Source organism: Triticum urartu, chromosome 3A (genome assembly GCF_056163025.1).
Source record: "Triticum urartu cultivar PI428250 chromosome 3A, HENAU_Tu73, whole genome shotgun sequence".
Classification (NCBI taxonomy): Eukaryota; Viridiplantae; Streptophyta; class Magnoliopsida; order Poales; family Poaceae; genus Triticum; species Triticum urartu.
The window spans coordinates 58,464,634-58,482,403 of NC_141875.1; the positions used below are offsets into that span (position 1 = coordinate 58,464,634).

Below are 17,770 nucleotides of genomic sequence, written 5' to 3' on the forward strand. Positions count from 1 at the left end.
AGACCTGAGGAAAACCAAAACGTCAAAAACCCGAAAAAATCGTTTAAAAAGCCGAAAACGCGTGCGGAAAAGTAAAAAATAAAATCCGGAAGGAGCGTCCAGAGCGCGACACGTGACGAATGGTTGAGAGCGCGCCAAGTGGTGCTGATAGTTGGGGGCTCCCGAAGGAGCGCTCGTTAACTAGTTGCTCTCCATAGATTCAACGTGTCCTTTTTCAATGGAAATTATTATCATGGGCTATTTGGGTCAATGCAAATGAGCATATCTTCAACAACATTATACCTAACTTGTACACACGGTATGATGTTGTAAAAAGGAAACCTTTTTGTTTTATTGGAAATTCAATATGTGCTCGAGCTCATATGCTCATGGATGAATACAATATTAAAATAAACAGATTTTTTCGCATCTAACATATTACATATGTGTAAACTTTCATGAACAAGTGACATTCGTGGTGGTGCTGTGAGAAAAAAAAATCCGTTCTCTAAAAAATATTTGTAGTACTGACTTTTTTTCAGATCACCACTATATCAGTTCTTCACCAAAATTTACATGGAGTTAGAACACATGAACACGTTTGTTGTAAATAAAATCAGATTACTTTAATTTTTTTACTGTTCGTCACATGGTGTACACTTGCTCGGCTGCTCGGGAGCTAAAATGTCCTCCTCTGTTTTATTATTTTCTTTCCAGCTCATATATATATGCCCAGAAAATATTTTAGCAAGAAAAGAAATTGGTGTGGCGCATTTGGAAGCTTGGATGGAACTGGTATCTTAGGTGTCACTCAAACTCTGTGGAAGTGGCCGGCCTAACCAAACAAGGATAGCAGAGTGGCAACAATGGCGACGGACACTGCCGTGATCCGCGCAGGAACTCTTGCAGGATCGCGCCTGAGGAACATCCCTTGCAGCAGCGGATAGCTAAGTGCCGCGACGTAGCAGAGGAGGAACAGCTCGCCGGTGCCGGACACGTTGCCGCCCCTGCCGACCATCTTCCAGACCCCGCCGACGAGCGCTGCAGCGTTGAGCAGGCAGAGCGTGGTGGCCGGCAGGAGCAGCGCCGAGCATCCGGCGAAGTCGAACACGCCGTCCCTGTACAGCCTGTCGCCGGACGCCTTGCTGGTGAGGTCGAAGTCCACCGCCCGGCCCCCGGCGCCGACCAGGCTGAGGGCGACGCCGAGGCAGGCGAAGAGCTGGCCCGTCACGGCGTTGAGTGCCCAGAACCTCTGCTCGTTCCACCACGTCCTCGCCGCCAGCCCACGCTTGGCCACCGACACCTCCACCAGGTGCTGCAGCGACGACGACGCGAACACGGCGGCGAACCAGAGCGTCGAAGCTGCCTCTGGGAACGACGTGGCGCCGCGGAGGAAACAGAGCTGCGGCACGGTGGCGTAGCAGAGCAAGGGGAAGGCGTACAAGGGCGTGAAGGCGTAGTATGCGAAGCCCATGCTCTGAGGCACGGAGATGGCGGCGGCGGAGGCGAGGGGGCAGTGCCTGGACAGGCCGACGGCGAGCAAGCCGGACATCCACCGCTTGTTCTGCACCAGCGCGTCGTTGAGGTTGGTGGGCACGCTGCCGAGGAACGGCGGCCTCGACCCCGTCGCCGGGAAGCAGTAGACGGACGTCCACCCACGGCAGTAGAGCTGCCGGTAGCCGGTGAAGTAGTCCTCCACCACCGACTGGTACAAGAAGCCCACCTCCTCGCCCCATTCGGTGCCCGTCTCGTAATCACAGGAAGCCACCAACTCTGCATCTTGCGGGAGAACATCACCTGCAGCAACAATGGTGCTCCCGGTCCCGGATCGGCGCAGCGACGCTATGTGACCATTCGAGACGCCAAACCTCCTCTTCAGCTCGCCGACCTCCACACCGGAGAACTGATCCTGTGAGCTGCCCGGCCCGGCGCCGTAGACGGCGTCTCTCCTGACGCAGAAGCCGGTGCCGGAGAGGATCGGGCCCCGGAGGCCGTCCAAGCCTTTCCACCGCGTCTGCACCATGCATGCACCAAGATTACTTGAAAATTCTGAGAAGATGACTGATGCAATGCATGGTCGATTGGTCTTCTTACGTACCCAGAAGATGGACCTGAGCTCGTTGGCGTAGATGTCGCTGCTGCTGAGGTTGTGGAACATCTGAGGGAACTGCACGAAGGCGAGGTCGGCGCGGCGGCGGCCGTCGAGGTGGAAGCACATGGCCTCGAGGAGGGAGCTCCGGCTGTTGCAGTACATGTCGCAGTCCAGCACCATCACGTACGGCGAGTTGCTCATCAGGCTCGACACCCGGAGCTGCATTGCGCAACAAGGACAAGAACAATGTAAGACAAGATCAACTCTGGCAAAAACACACGATTGTACGTTGTGATCAATTGAGTAGGTGCTCACAAGGACGTTGAGTGCGCCGGCTTTGAAGTGGTGAGTCGACGACCTCCGCTTCTCGCGAGACACGTAGACCAGCAAGGGCATGGCGTCCTCATCCTCGTCGCCGTCGCCGGAGTTGATGTGGCTGCTGTCTTGCCCTTGCTCATCGGTGATGATCTGACATGGTGCGGGTGGATATTACTCAGAGACATATATATATATTGATCGGGTGTGCTACGGTTGTGTGCTTTAGAGCATCTCCAACAGACGCCCAAAAAAAAACTCCACGCATTAAAATTTGGACGCCGATAACTGCCACATGTGTGGTATATTAGCCATCCGCCCACACATCATGTGTGGCGTAAGCACGAGGCAGCCCACACATCGTGTGTGGCGTGAGCACGAGAATTGCCCATACGTGTGGGCGCAGCTACTTCGTGCCACACGTCCAACAAATACTATCCATCTCCACCTCGCGCGTGTGGCACGAAGCAAGAATGTCCACACGTCCTGTCGCAGCTACATTAGGTACTCCGCGGGATGACGATTTAGTTGCCATCCGGGATGGCAGATGTAGTTATCCGAGATGGCAAGTGTAGTTGTAAAAGCATGGCAACTTCATCTGTTTTGGTTAACTATAGTTGTCATGTCTAATTTATGGTAGTTGCCACGTGTAATCAAACCGTAGTTGCCGTATATGATTAACTACTTGTCACATATGGTCAAACAGTAGTTGCCATGTGTGTTTATCTAGTTATCATGTGTGGTCCAGCCATAATTGCCATATATGGTTAATCACAGTTGCGATGTGTGTTTATCTGGTTGCCGCGTACGCGCAACTGCAGTTGTCGTCTAGCAACGAATTATAGTTGCCATGTGTGTTTACCTAGTTGCCACGTTCGTGTAACTGCAATTGCCATCCACAACGTAGGAGTCGTCGTGTGGGTGAAAAGCAGTTCGCCCACACGCGCATGGACTAGGTGGTGGCTGTGTGGGCAGAAACTAGTTCGCCCACACACACAGCTAGCAAATAGCATGGTGCGGGGCGTGTGGGCAAACTCTCCAATGCCCACACACCAGCCCCGTCCTACATGGCACACCAAATCCACCTTTTCGTATCGAGATTCATGCAAACTGCACTGGACGACGATACATGTGTGTGGGCGAGTTGAAGAAGTGCTACACGAGTGGGCGTTAGTGTTTTCGTAAAATTTTGTTTTTTTGGGCGCCGCACAGCTCCAGCAAATGCTGTAGTGCTAAAAGTTTTTGGGCGCGCGCTGAAAAACGCTATCGTGCGCAGCATATTTTGGGGGCTCCGGATTGCGCGCGCTTCACAATTTGCACGGTGTGCTTTTTGTGCGTGCGTTTTTGGGCGTCTGCAAAAACGATGTTGGTCTCGACACACTAAAAGTGCTAAAGAGGCGTGCCATAACTTTTATTGGACGCCAAATTTTTGTGCGGTCCTTGAAGATGCTCTTACCTCGACGTGAGCATCGTGATCTGCTTTTGTCCAACTCTGAGAAAGAGTTGCGTCGTTCATCACCTCCTCGACACCCTCTTTGAACGTCTCATACATATTCTGCAAAATTTGAAGGAAAAATAAATGTTAGGGCGATGCCGTCGGTGTCGGGGCTTGCAGCCCAAAGGCCCACGCAACTCCGAATGGGTTCGCACAGTTAAAGTTGCATTATGAGCGCTCCACCACCGCTGTTCATGCGATTTTGTTGGTACTGCCTTAGAACATTATTACTAAGATTTTGTTGGTAATCTTAGGGTTACTGTTCCCAGAGCTTTTACCAAATTTGTCGGGGGCTCCTATTTATTGCCCTTAGGATAAATTGTCCGTATAACACTAGGGTGGGCCGGTCTAATTAGGGCACCCTCATTCGCTCTCGATCCAGGAAAAAAAGTTGGCACCTGTTGCTCTATATAAGAACAGATTTCCTATTTCACATCTAGGTGTGAAATAGTTATCTCACATTTAATTTCCTAGCCATATGATTTAGACATTAAGATTAGTATTTCTTTGTTTTTTTTATTGATTGTTCTTGTTCCTGTATGCGTCACTCACGCCGGGCATCATGGCAGTAGGCCGTTGTCTATCAATTGATGTTGCTCCTCGTACGTTGCCTCCTCGTTGGCTGTTGTGGCCACAGGTGAACTTTTTCCAATTTTTTTTGTTTTTTTGGTTCAAATTCAAAAAAAGAAAATCATGATTTTTTATTTTTTTTCACCTTTTCATCTTTCCTTTTAAAATTTTCATGCTTTTTCCCCATTTAGTTGACTGTCCATCATTAAACAAGGTTTGTATTTTTTGTCCAAGTTGCAAGTTTAATCTCAACTTGCAACGAGGGTCGATCTTTTTTTGTCATAGTGCAACCCCACCCTCGACCCGCAACTGGACTTCGGCATTTTTCATCTCAGTTGCAAGTCCATCCTCAAATTGCAACTGGGCTCGAAACTTTTTTTGTCCTAGTTTTAAGTTTAGACCCAAAAATTTTTGTTCCAATTGCAAGTTCACTCTCAACTCGCAATTAATCTTTTTTAGTCTCAATTGCAAGTCCACATCGACTCGCAAATGCGGCCTGATTATTTTGTCCTAGTTACAAGTCCACCGTCAACTCACAACTGGACTCGACCTTTTTTTTTCTTAGTTGATAGCCCAACCTTGATTTACAACTAGGGTCAACATTTTTTTTTGAGTTGCAAGTCCATAGCCGACTCGCAACTGGGCCCAATCTTTTTTGTCCCAGTTGCAAGTCCACCCTTGACTCTCAACCGGGGATTGATCTTTTTTTGTCTCAACTGCAAGTCCACTCACGACTCGCAACTGGGCTCAATCTTTTTTGTTTCAGTTGCAAGTCCACCCTTGACTTGCAACTAGGGGTGGACCTTTTTTTGTCCTAGCTGCAAGTCCACTCTCGACTCGCAACTGGGTTTAACTTTTCTTTTCCTAGTTGCAGGTCCACCCTTCACTCGTAACTGGGACACGGTCTTTTTTTGTCCCAATTGCAAGTTCACCCTTGACTCGCAATTGGGCCCCAATCTTTTTTTCCTAGTTGCAAGGCCACCATTGACTCGCAACTGGGGCCCGATATTTTTCCCAGTTATAAGCCCATCCTCAACTCGCAACCTGGGTCTGACTTTCTTTTATGTCCCAATTTTGCAAGTCCATCATCAACTCGTAACTGGGTACGGCCTTTTTTGTCCGAGTTGCAACACACTGGGCGCATGATTTTTTTGTGGCACGAAACAAATAAAAAATGCATGAACATTTTTTAATTGTCTCAATTATTTTTTGAAATGGCACAAAGAAATATTTGTGCACGTACAAGCTAGCTACAAGCAGCCTGATCGATTCTTTGACGGGACATACTAGTACTAGTTGCTCAATCTAGCCAGGCAATCAATTTGATCGATTCTAGCCCGTAGCAGCTCACCTACACATGCGACACAGGAAACAATTGGATCGCCACAACCACAACGCGGGACTGTGGCCAACAAGCACGTCAACGAAAAATGCGTAAGAGGCTGTAATTTTGATGATCAACAAACGGGAAAAACAATGAAAAAAGTGAGCTGATGCTGACATCATACTTAGATGTGAGATATTATCTCACATCTAGATGTGACATAGACGGACCCATATAAGAAAACTTATAGGGAAAACCCCAGCAACGCCTGGCTAAAAAGACTATATCGGTGAAAAATGTAGATTTTACAAAGTATTCACAAAATTTAAAATTTTCCCTAATTAATGTTCAAGAATTTTAGAAATTGATCATCTATATTTTATTAAAGTACTCATGGTTTGTTTAAATACGTCCACGAATTTAAATACAAAAGGACATGAAAAAGAAAAACATCTAAAAGGAGAATACTGACAAAAACTGGTAAAAAAATCCGAGCTGAAACATCAGATTGACTCAAGAATTGTGGTCGCGCTGGAGCATACCCTAGTCTGGCTGGTGGGGTATGCCAGTGTCCCTTTTCCGGCCTAGTTGAGTTTACATGTTTTTTTCTAAGGATTCTCATAGTATTTATCTTCACAATTTCTTTTCCGATGTGTAGCATTCGTTTCACGGGAGCTTTGACGATTCCTTAGGATTGTGTCTGATTTGATTCTATCAGGTTTATGCCTCGACCACTTGTCACAGACTTGGCTATTCTATGGAATCCCACTTGCCTCTCGATGCCTTTGTTACGTACCATGTGTCTGAGCCGTATGGTTATGGTCCAGCTAGCTATATGCCTGTGTTGTGCTTTGTGTTCCTCTCATTGTTGATTTTGAGATACGAAATAACAGGTGTATACAGGGCCAACGTGACTATATAGGCCCTGTTTAGTTCGGCTTTTATTGACGGATTCCGTTGTCGCGCAGCAGAATTTGAACCAAAGGGTGAACCCAGCAGAATTCGATTACAGAAATCTGCTGTCAAAATCTGAACCAAAAGCGGAAGCAGCTCAGGATGTGATTTTCAAAATCTGATTCCGCTGTGGGTCAAAATCTGAAAAAGCTGTATCAGCTGATTTGCCAAATGACTTACATCTTTTTCACATCAAATTTTCTACTGCTGTTTTTCCACAGCTGCTTTTAGAAATCCACAGCCGAACCAAACAGAGCCATACATATGCCTACGACTGTCTACTGGCCTCCATCCTTGGTGGGAGACGTGTCGGTGATCTATTGTGTGGATTCATGCTACGCGTGGCGTGGTGTGGCCTGTGGCGCAGCATCGCACACATGTTTTGCTAGTTTCAAAACTAGACAATGAACTGAAGTTTCAAGCAAACCACTTCATATTTAAAGTAATACTCGTGCAACCAAATATGGAGTAATAGTTTTTTGCGAGAGCAAACAAATAAATTTAACAGTATTCACACAAGACAAGTGGTTTTTAAGACATGATCACATAAAGTTACAGCTAATAAATCAGTGTGATGTCGCGCCAGAAGAAAACTCAGTGCGATGGTTAAGCAGTACTTCTTCCGTCCGAAAAAACTTGTCTCTCTGCTAGATACATCCATTTAAGGAACAAGGTTTTTTGGACAGAGACAGTATGTAATACTGTAAGTTTGTAATACTCCATCCGTCCGAAAATACTTGTCATAAAAAAAAAGAAATATATCTAGACGTATTTTAGTTTTAGATGCATCTCTTTTCATCCATTTTGATTACAAGTATTTTCGGACGGAGGGAGTAGGAGTAGCGCGGTGTAGACGCGGAGCAGTCAGGACTCTGGACTGGTGGGTGTTGTGTACATGCACGTCAGGTTATTTTCAAAGTTTAGACTGCTGACCGTGGACAACGAGGACAAATGCAACGCTCATTCAGCCAAATAGTCTCTGATGTCGACAAGTATACTATGTTTTGAAGTTTGAAGTTGCCTAGAGCTACCCAAACAAAAGCCGTGGTACGTAATGGTACGTATACCAGTGAAAAATAATCCGGTAAATTTATAGTTCTACATACAAGGAATTCTACTGCCAAATCAATTCATGTACGCACCTTGATTCTTAGCCTGTCGTCGTCGAGCTCTTGCCGGTGGTGATCGCCGAGGTCGAGCTGATCGTCGCCGGCGAAGAACCTGTCGGGGCACGGGCACCGCACGCCGTACTTCCTGCAGAAGGGCACCCAGGCCCTGGCCAAGGCGTAGGCCTTCCTGGCCGCTAGCAGGGTCCGCGGCGACCCGGCGTCGTCGGAGAGGTACACGCTGAACCGACCGCCCGGGTAGTCGAGCGCCATGGCGGAGACCACCGTGTTCATCACCTTCGCCGCGGGCTCCTTGTCCGGGTCGGCCGTGACCACCATCACGTCCACGGCCGGGAGGGCGGGGCGCGAGAGCCGGGACGGGAAGGCGGCGCGCGAGACGGGGCGCCACATGGGCGCCTGGGACAGCGCCCACAGGAAGAGGAGCACCAGGTCGGCAGCCAGCATCACGTGGGCGCCGCGGTGGGCGATGGCCGCGGCGGCGAGCGCCACGTGGAGGGCGGCGAGGAGCCGGTTGACGGTGGCGAGGGGCTGGTCCGTTTGCACGGTGTGGAGCTGGAGCGGCGCGTCCTGCGAAGGCCTCGCCGCCATTATTCCCGTTGCGCGATGGACAGCAGAGCACGGGACAAGAAGAAGAAAAGGCGAATCTTGTGCCGCCGGCGGCAAGCTAGTCCAAGAGACAAGAGTCAGAGTGCCAAACCGCTCAAAGAGATAGTGTGCCCAAGCTGCTTTCCTTGACTTTATAGCTCATGGGCAAGCACGCGGGAAATATCTCAGTGCATATTTAATTCTTGAAATTATTTTTTTTTGCACTGATACAGACGTATTTATTTATAGAGCTAATATTATCGGGAGTCATAAAACTTGCGCTCGATGTTTAGTTTGGATATGTAATAGGTGTAGTGGTTTGCTTGTGCATGGATGTACCCGAGGTATGGAGTTCAAATCCCTGCGCGTGTACTTCTTATTTTCACTAGTCAATGTGTACGTGCAATGCAAGTTAATTTGGAAATATATTAAGTGCATGCGGATATTAAATAGAATATTATTTACATGTTATTATGTGATTAGCACTATATTTGGCATGAAATTAATTGCACGCTAAACGTATTAAGCGCTCGACATTGAAGCAATCTAGGTCATTGGATTGACATGATTTGATGGCCGAGATTAATTGTATCTGCCCCTTTGGGTCTTTTTATATTGGTATAGATTTTTTCACACCACCTCATGCTGACAAGTGAGATACACAAAGGGGACTATGCTCAATTAAATTAATTAAATGCAGAGCAAAGGTGCTTCTACAAACAATAAACGTGGCGAGCTGTTTCGGTGTTTAACAGTGGGCCATAGCCACGCTGGCGTGCCACGTAAGCATGTGATACGTCTGAATATGAGCAAAGTGACCGTATTTGCACGAGAACGTAAGTTAGATGACTAGAAATCCGTATATTTAAAGTTTTAGCATCAAACTGAACATCAAGCACAAGTTCTATGACTCCCGACAATATTACCTCTTATTTATATCGCTGCTCTACTATTAAACAAGACAATATACATTAATTATTCAGTTGGGGTGAAGTTATCATGAAAACTATGTGGAAACCACGTTTGGAAACAAGACAATATATCCTCACAAAGAAAAGGTGAGAAAATATATATACACACAGGCGCCGTTATTGCAGCAACAACTGCGTGCTGGTCAATTTTTTGGCCAAACATGTTTTTTGATTAAAATGAATCCGATTGTCAAAGTAAGCAAAAACGACGAGACCACATTGGAACGAGTGAAATGTTAAAAACCACCACAACAGAGGTGTCACTAGCAGAAAACCACCAATTTACAAACCTTGATGAAATTCACCATGCCGAAAATTGACAGCGTCTAAAAACATTGAGCAAAAATTTGATTCCATTTTGACGCGGCAAACCGCCCACGTGCCGACAACAAAGATGAGGCGCAGCTAACGGCCTTTAACGGTGGGTCGGGCTGGTAAACGGCTGTTAGCCGCACGCCGTCACCCCTTGGCACGTGGGCCGTTCGCCGCGTCAATACGAGATCAAGTTCTTGCTCATTGTTTTTTGTCACTCAATTTTTCAGCGGTTAAGGAGGATTTGCACTTTACCTGCACATGTTGTGGATTTTTCGCGGAGAACCTCACCATAGCCGCCTCATCACTCTCAATGGTGGTGCACTGTTGCATGACGAGGCGGTCTTCCTTCTCCTTGTGAGACACACTTCACAATTCAGGAGCAAGGAACTCCGTCACCTCCGGGCTCATGACATCCAAAAAATTCGGCTCAGACTTCGGCCAGTGGTATCTCAAAGCAACGACGTCATAAGCGCGCCAACGAGCTCTGGTGTCTTGAAGGCCCCAAGCCGGTGCATGCTGCATCCCGTCGCACAAGATCCCCGCGGCATAGCGGCCGGAGCCGAATGCCGCGAAAGGCCGTGCTTCTCCTCGGCTTGGCGGTGACGATGAAGCCGTGACCGATTCGGTCGATGCGGTGGTGCATCGGCTAGACGGACAAAGGGGGCAGTGGATCCGGCAATGGAGCGGTGTGGCAGTGGTGATGGTGACCAAATGGGGTATAGCGGTGGCCGTTCTGGCGGCAAATGGAAGGAGGAAGGGGGAGATGGATCCGAGCGGCGAGGCATTTTTCGTCCCAAAGTGCCCGAAGAGATAACTTTTTTGGGCATGGTGACGTTTTTCATCATGTGTTGGAGTTTGCAGCCGCTACCTCCGGTGTCTAGGCATCTCCTTTGCTAATGTCACCGATGTAGAAACTAATGGCCATATTTTTTTTGGATTAGTTTGAATTGCTTACTACATATGTCACGTGGTCTGCTGGTCTGCTGGTCATATATACAATGTGCTATGTTTTTTCCTTGCATGCCACACATTTAGTCCGGCATCTCAAACATTATCTTGCGTTCTCTTGGCTCTCGAGAAATGTAGTGAGCATGTGAGCCGCAAACGCCTCCCGTCCCAATGCAAATGCTGACGCCCGTGACGCCGGCGGGCTCCATCTCCACCGGAGAGACACCGCTTCAACGGCCACCCGTCGCCATCTCCTCGCCACCATCCACCGCAACGACAACGAGGAGGCGGTTGCTCGTGTCCGCCGGCAGTCTGCTCCTCGTCGCCGCCGCGGGCAACAACAATGCCAGCACGAGAGCGGCGGCCGCGGTCGACCGCGGCTATGACCCGGTGACGGGTGGCGGAGCGCACGGCGAGCGCCGCCGTGTCGCAGCGTGTATAATCCCCGCCCACGTTGGTCCATCCGACCCCACATATAATCATCTCCATTCACTCTTCGGACCAAATCCAAGCCACTTCAGTCCACTCCACTCCGCCCCCAAGCTCCCGTCTGGCGATCTTCGGTATGGCGCGCAGCGGACCCGAGTCCTACAGCTCTATATTCGTCGGCTCCGAGCTCATCCCACACGGCCCCGAGAAGAAGATGACCGTCCGGCTTGCGCTTCGCCGCTCCCGGGAGGAGGCCGCTCGATGGAAGCACTCAGACTTATTGTGTCCGTCTAAATGACGCATGGACTGCCGCTAGGTGTGCAAATGCTGCCTTATTAGAGGCGGTGCAGTCCATCCGGCGTCTGAACGCGGTGGCGGACACAGAACCCCTTCGTTGGTGCGCCGAGGTGGAGGACGCACCACATGGCGCGGCATTCCCGTCGTGCGAGGTAACGGACACGGGAGGCGGCGGCAACCCTCGGGGCGGTAGACGTTGGCGAGGCGGAGCGCATTCTCCGGCGCCCCATACAGTGCACCAATCTGGGCGTCGCAACTGTGTCGTAGTGGATGTTGTCGGCTCGTTCTAGGATGGATCTATCATCAATCTGACGTCCACCGGCATCGTCAGGATTCCGGGCTCCGACGAGGAAGAGTAGGGCTTGAGAGACGACTACACCTTGAGTCCCGTGAGCCGGCTCATGTCACATGTCCTATTCTACCTCGCTGGTGACGGAACAAACACTCTGGGAAACGCAACAGTCTGCCGGACATGGACATGATGAGAGCATCTCCAACAGCCGCCCAATGCGCCGCGCGCTAAAAACTACTTTGTCGCGCGCCCATCGCCTGGTTTGGCGCGGCGGGCAGCGTTGGCTCCAGCAGCCGCGCTAAAATGCAGCACGCGCGTAGCTCCAGCAGCGCGCAAAAATACAGCGCGCGCGGTTCTCGCACGAACAACATATGCATTCTAAACACAAGGAGAAAGATCAAACACAAACAAAATAAATCAACAATAAATAGTTCAATTTCGTTATTACAACTCAAACAAATAGTTTATCGTTCAATACAACAAATAGTTCAACAATATAACAAATAGTTCGACAATACAACATCAAACGCACAAATCATGATGCTCTTTGTTGGCCATTTCAAGCGCACCACTCCTCAATAAGATCCTTCTGAAGATCATCATGAGCTACGGGACGTCGAATGGCATGATAGGAGGCAACAAAACGGGCCACCCTTTCAGCCCTCCGTCGCACTTTCACGGGATGTCCCAAGAGCTCATACTGAGAGTAGTCTACATCTTGGCCACGCTCATTCTCGATGATCATGTTGTGCATGATCACACAAGCGTGCATGATGTATCAAAGCATTTTTTGATCCCAAAATCTGGCCAGTCCTCTCACAATAGCAAATTGGGCTTGTAAAATCTCAAAAGCTCTCTCCACATCTTTTCTAGCCGCCGCCTGAGTATTGTGGAAATCTAGATTTTTCTTACCTTTCAGTTTTTTTAACGGCTTCACAAATGTTTGCCACTTTGGGTAGATCCCATCCGCAAGATAGTAGTCATAGTTGTATGTACGACCATTTGCTACAAACTGCACTAGCGGAAAATCACCATTTGCAATCTTATTCACCGATGGTGACCGGTTGACAACGTTGATGTCATTCAAAGATCCAGGCATTCCAAAGAAAGCATGCCAAATCCAAGTCTCTTGATCGGCCACCGCTTCAAGGATTATAGTGGAATCCTTTTTTTTGCTGTGGAATTGCCCATGCCATGCCTTTGAACAATTCTTCCAACTCCAATGCATGCAATATATTGAGCCAAGCATACCTGGGAAGCCGCGAGCTTTGTTCATCTCCAATAGCCTTGCGGCGTATTCAGCATTGGGAGATCTCAAATACTCCTGGCCAAATGCTTGGACAATTCCGACTGCGAAGCGCTTGACACACATGATGGCTTGGCTCTCACCCATGGCCAAGTGATCATCAACTAGATCAGTCGGGATACCGTATGCCAACATACGCAAAGCGGCTGTCAGCTTCTGAAAGGTGCTATGCCCGAGCTCTCCGGCGCCATTCCTCCTTTGCTGAAAAAACCGGTCATGGCTCGCTAGTTTCTCTGCAATGCACCTGAACAACTCGGTGCTCATCCTAAACCGGCAACGAAAGTATGACTCCAGGTATGTGGGATTCTCCATGAAATAATGCCTCATCAATCTGTTATGGGCATCGATCCTATCCCTGCAAATTTTCTGCCGACCCATAACCGAACCACCATGCTTCGGTTTTTTATTGATGTGCATAGCTAGGATCATTGCAAGATCCTCCTCCTCTTCCATATCAAATTATTCTTCGAAAGAATCATAAGACGAACTCATCTACATTGTTCAATACTAGGCTTTAAAAACTACAATCAACATGCACCAAATTCATGAAGTTTGAGAAATACATACCTTGCGGGCGTTTTGTCGAACACCTTGCGGGCGCCGAGCGGCCGGGCGTTGTTTGTCGGAGGACGGCCGCGCACGAGGCGCGGCGGTGACTATAGGGAGACGGAGGAAGCCGCCGCGGCGCGGGGATAGGCGGGGGAAGCGCCGGAACGGTCGCCGGAATAAATGGGGTGGCGCGGGCAGTGGCGGCGACGCGACTGGATGGGTTAGGTGGAGTTGCGAGAAAGCGCTCGAGAGTCCAGTGTGCGGGAGCGGGCACGGCAAATAAGCAGCGCGGGAGCGGGCGCAACAAATAAGCGGCGCGCGATGGCGTTTTGGCCCGCGCACTGAACTAGATATGCCGCGCGCGTGGTTTTTGCGCCTCCGCTGGACTGCCCGAAGCGGTAACGCACGCGCAAAAAACACTGATTTTAGTGTGGCTGTTGGAAATGCTCTAAAGTCGAATGAGCTTCGCTTAAGATTAGATTTACGTTGGATATAAGAGCAACTCCAATGGGGCGACCAATTTCGTCCGCCCGCGTTCGTTTGGGTCGGCGCGGGCAAAAATGGTGGCCCAACGCGCCGACCCAAACCCAAATGGGTCCTCTTCGCGTCCGCGCTGACGCATTTGCGGGCCAAATATGCGCCCCAAATGCGTCGGCGTGGACGCGGAACGGACGCCACGCGCGCCTTCTCGGTGTCCGCCGCGACCCTACTTGGCGGTCATCCAACGGCCCACCATCTACCTGGTCAGCTTAATTTGTGACCACGGGCCCATACGTCAGCGACGACGGTTGTCCTTTTTTAAGCCGATCGTACGGCGGGGCCGTCCTCATCCAGCCAGCCCCCGTCCACATCTAGGCACGCTCGCTCCCCCGTTGGTGACCCACAAGTATAGGGGATTTATTGTAGTCCTTTTGATAAGTAAGAGTGTCGAACCCAACGAGGAGCAGAAGGAAATGATAAGCAGTTTCCAGCAAGGTATTCTTTGCAAGTACTAAAATAAGTGGTAACAGATAGTTTTGTGATAGGATAATTTGTAACGAGCAACAAGTAACAAAAGTAAATAAAGTGCAGCAAAGTGGGCCAATCTTTTTTGTAGCAAAGGACAAGCCTGGACAAACTCTTATATAGAGAAAAGCGCTCCCGAGGACACATGGGAATATCGTCAAGTTAGTTTTTATCACGCTCATAAGATTCGCGTTCGGTACTTTGATAATTGGTATGTGGGTGGACCGGTGCTTGGGTACTGTCCTTACTTGGACAAGAATCTCACTTATGATTAACCTCTATTGCAAGCATCCGCAACTACAACAAAAGTATTAAGGTAAACCTAACCATAACATGAAACATATGGATCCAAATCAGCCCCTTACGAAGCAACGCATAAACTAGGGTTTAAGCTTCCGTCACTCTAGCAACCCATCATCTACTTATTACTCCCCAATGCCTTCGTCTAGGCCCAAATAATGGTGAAGTGTCATGTAGTCGACGTTCACATGACACCACTAGAGGGATGCCAACATACATCTCCTCAAAATATCGAACGAAGACCAAATTCACATGACTACTAATAGCGAGACTTCTCCTATGTCCTCAGGAACAAACGTAACTACTCACAAAGCATATTCATGTTCATAATCAGAGGGGTATTAATATGCATATAGGATCTGAACATATGATCTTCCACCAATTAAACCAACTAGCATCAACTACAAGGAGTAATTAACACTACTAGCAACCCATAGGTACCAATCCCGGACTTGGAGACAAGAATTGGATACAAGAGATGAACTAGGGTTTTGAGAGGAGATGGTGCTGGTGAAGATGTTGATGGAGATTGCTCTCTCCCGATGAGAGGAGTGTTGGTGATGACGATGGCGATGATTTCTCCCTCCCGGAGGGAAGTTTCCTCGGCAGAACAGCTCCGCCAGAGCCCTAGATTGGTTCCGCCAAGGTTCCGCCTTGTGGCGGCGGAGTTTCGTCCGAGAAGATGGCTTATTTTTTTCCCATCGAAAGACTTCATATAGCAGAAGATGGCCACCGGAGGGCCACCAGGGGGCCCACGAGGTAGGGGGCGCGCCCAGGCGGGTAGGGCGCGCCCCCACCCTCGTGGGCAGGGTGTGGCCCCCCTGATGAACTTCTTCCGCTGAGTATTTTTTATATATTCTGAAAACGTCTTCCGTGAAGTTTCAGGACTTTTGGAGCTGTGCAGAATAGGTCTCTAATATTTTCTCCTTTTCCAGCCCAGAATCCCAGCTGCCGACATTCTCCCTCTTTATGGAAACCTTGTAAAATAAGAGAGAATATGCATAAGTATTGTGACATAATGTGTAATAACAGCCCATAATGCAATAAATATCGATATAAAAGCATGATGCAAAATGGACGTATCAACTCCCCCAAGCTTAGACCTCCCTTGTCCTCAAGCGAAAGCCGAAATCGAAAAATATGTCCACATGTTTAGAGATAGAGGTGTCGATAAAAATAAAATACAGACATGAGGGCATCATGATCATTCTTAGAACATCAACTTATATAAATCTTGTGATATAATTTCTTATGCTAGAGTAATAATTTCAATCACAATTTCAAGTATGAATCAGAAACTTCATTGACAACTAACAAACTATAATCTCAGTCATTGGAGAAATTGCAATTTATCATAACATAGGAAAGAGTCAATATATAAGAGCCTTTCAGCAAGTCCACATACTCAACTATCATATAGTCTTTCACAATTGCTGACACTCACGCAATACTTATGGGTATGGGGTTTTAATCGGACACAGAGAAAAATAGGGGCTTATATTTTTGCCTCCCAACATTTTACCTCAAGGGTAATGTCAACAATAATAGTTCATGAAAACTCACATCTAATTAGCCATATATACTAGGATCTTTCCAACATACTGTGCTTGCCAAAGGATAAAATGTAAAAAGGAAGGGTGAAGATCACCATGACTCTTATGCAATGTAGGATATAAAAGTAAAAGATAGGCCCTTCACAGAGGGAAGCAGAGGTTGTCATGTGCTTTTATGATTGGATGCACAAAAATCTTAATGCGAAAGAACGTCACTTTATATTGCGACTTGTGATATGGACCTTTATTATGCAGTCTGTCGCTTTTATTTCTTCCATATCACACGATCGTATAAAGCTTATTTATCCCACACTAATAAGTCATACATATTTAGAGAGCAATTTTTATTGCTTGCACCAATGACAACTTACTTGGAGGATCTTACTCAATCCATAGGTAGGTATGGTGGACTCTCATGGCAAAACTGGTTTAAGGGTATTTGGAAGCACAAGTAGTATCTCTACTTGGTGCGATGAATTTGGCTAGCATGAGAGGGAAAGGCAAGCTCAACCATGTTGGATGATCCAAGACCATATAATTTATCTCAGATGTAAGAAAACATAACCCATTACGTTGTCTTCCTTGTCCAATGTCAACTCTTTAGCATGTCATATTTTAATGAGTGCTCACAATCATAAAAGATGTCCAAGATAGTATATCTATATGTGAAGACCACTCTTTCTTTATTACTTCCTATTAATTGCAACGATGATCAAAACTATGTTTGTCAACTCTCAACAACTTTTATTCATCATATTTTTCTATGTGAGCTCATTACTCTCCATGAGATCCATATGATCTCTTTGTTTCTTTTTATTTCTTTCTCTTTTCTTTTATTCACTTAAGATCATGGAAAAATAATCAAGCCCTTGACTCAACACTAATCTTTATTATATAGCTCACGGACTTGATTACATAGAGGAATTATAAAGCAAAACTCATGACTAGATCATACTAAGAACTTTTATTCTACTAGATCAAGATATTACCAAAAGGATCGAACTAAGAAAAACGGTAAAGATAAAAGTGATGGTGATACGATACCGGGGCACTCCCCCAAGCTTGGCAGTTGCCAAGGGGAGTGCCCATACCCGATGCTCAGTTCTTCTTTGTTGGTGGAGACGGTGATGGTTTTGTTGATGGCGTAGGTTTCTTCCTTAATTTACGCGCGAGGACAGAATTTTGGTCCCTTAGGTCCTCGATCTCCTACTCCAGGCTTAGTATCTTTTTGCATAGTTCCTGTTTGTTTTCCTGCAAGAGGCGAAAAGGGATAAACTCGATCTTAGGTTTCTTTACTCTATCAGGGAGGCTTGACTTTTTGAACTCCACATGCATGTCCCCAGGTTGAGGTAGTGGGATTTCAT

At 47.7% G+C, this 17,770-nt stretch overlaps 1 protein-coding gene across 2 annotated transcripts; it reads right to left on the reverse strand.

Annotated features, from left to right (window-relative positions):
- Positions 1-749: 749 nt before the first annotated feature.
- LOC125542796 (quillaic acid 3-O-glycosyltransferase CSL1) lies at positions 750-8,576 on the reverse strand. 2 transcript variants are annotated; one of them, XM_048705969.2, is made up of 5 exons: positions 7,872-8,576; positions 3,843-3,941; positions 2,387-2,539; positions 2,078-2,290; positions 750-1,993 (listed from the first exon to the last, which is right to left on the reverse strand). In XM_048705969.2, exons 1-5 carry the CDS (start codon positions 8,442-8,444, stop codon positions 815-817), a joined length of 2,217 nt encoding a protein of 738 aa, XP_048561926.1. In that variant the 5' UTR covers positions 8,445-8,576; the 3' UTR covers positions 750-814. The 2 variants fall into 2 exon arrangements, with proteins under 2 accessions (XP_048561926.1, XP_048561927.1); XM_048705970.2 differs by lacking the exon at positions 3,843-3,941.
- Between the last annotated feature and the right edge of the window lie 9,194 nt (positions 8,577-17,770).

Coding starts and splice junctions, on each gene's coding strand:
- LOC125542796 (XM_048705969.2), bottom strand. CDS start 8,444: ATGGCGGCGAGGCCTTCGCAGGACGCGCCGCTCCAGCTCCACACCGTG. Junction 2,291..2,386: donor CCGGCGCACTCAACGTCCTT/GTGAGCACCTAC, acceptor TGCGCAATGCAG/CTCCGGGTGTCGAGCCTGAT. Junction 1,994..2,077: donor AGCTCAGGTCCATCTTCTGG/GTACGTAAGAAG, acceptor TGCATGGTGCAG/ACGCGGTGGAAAGGCTTGGA.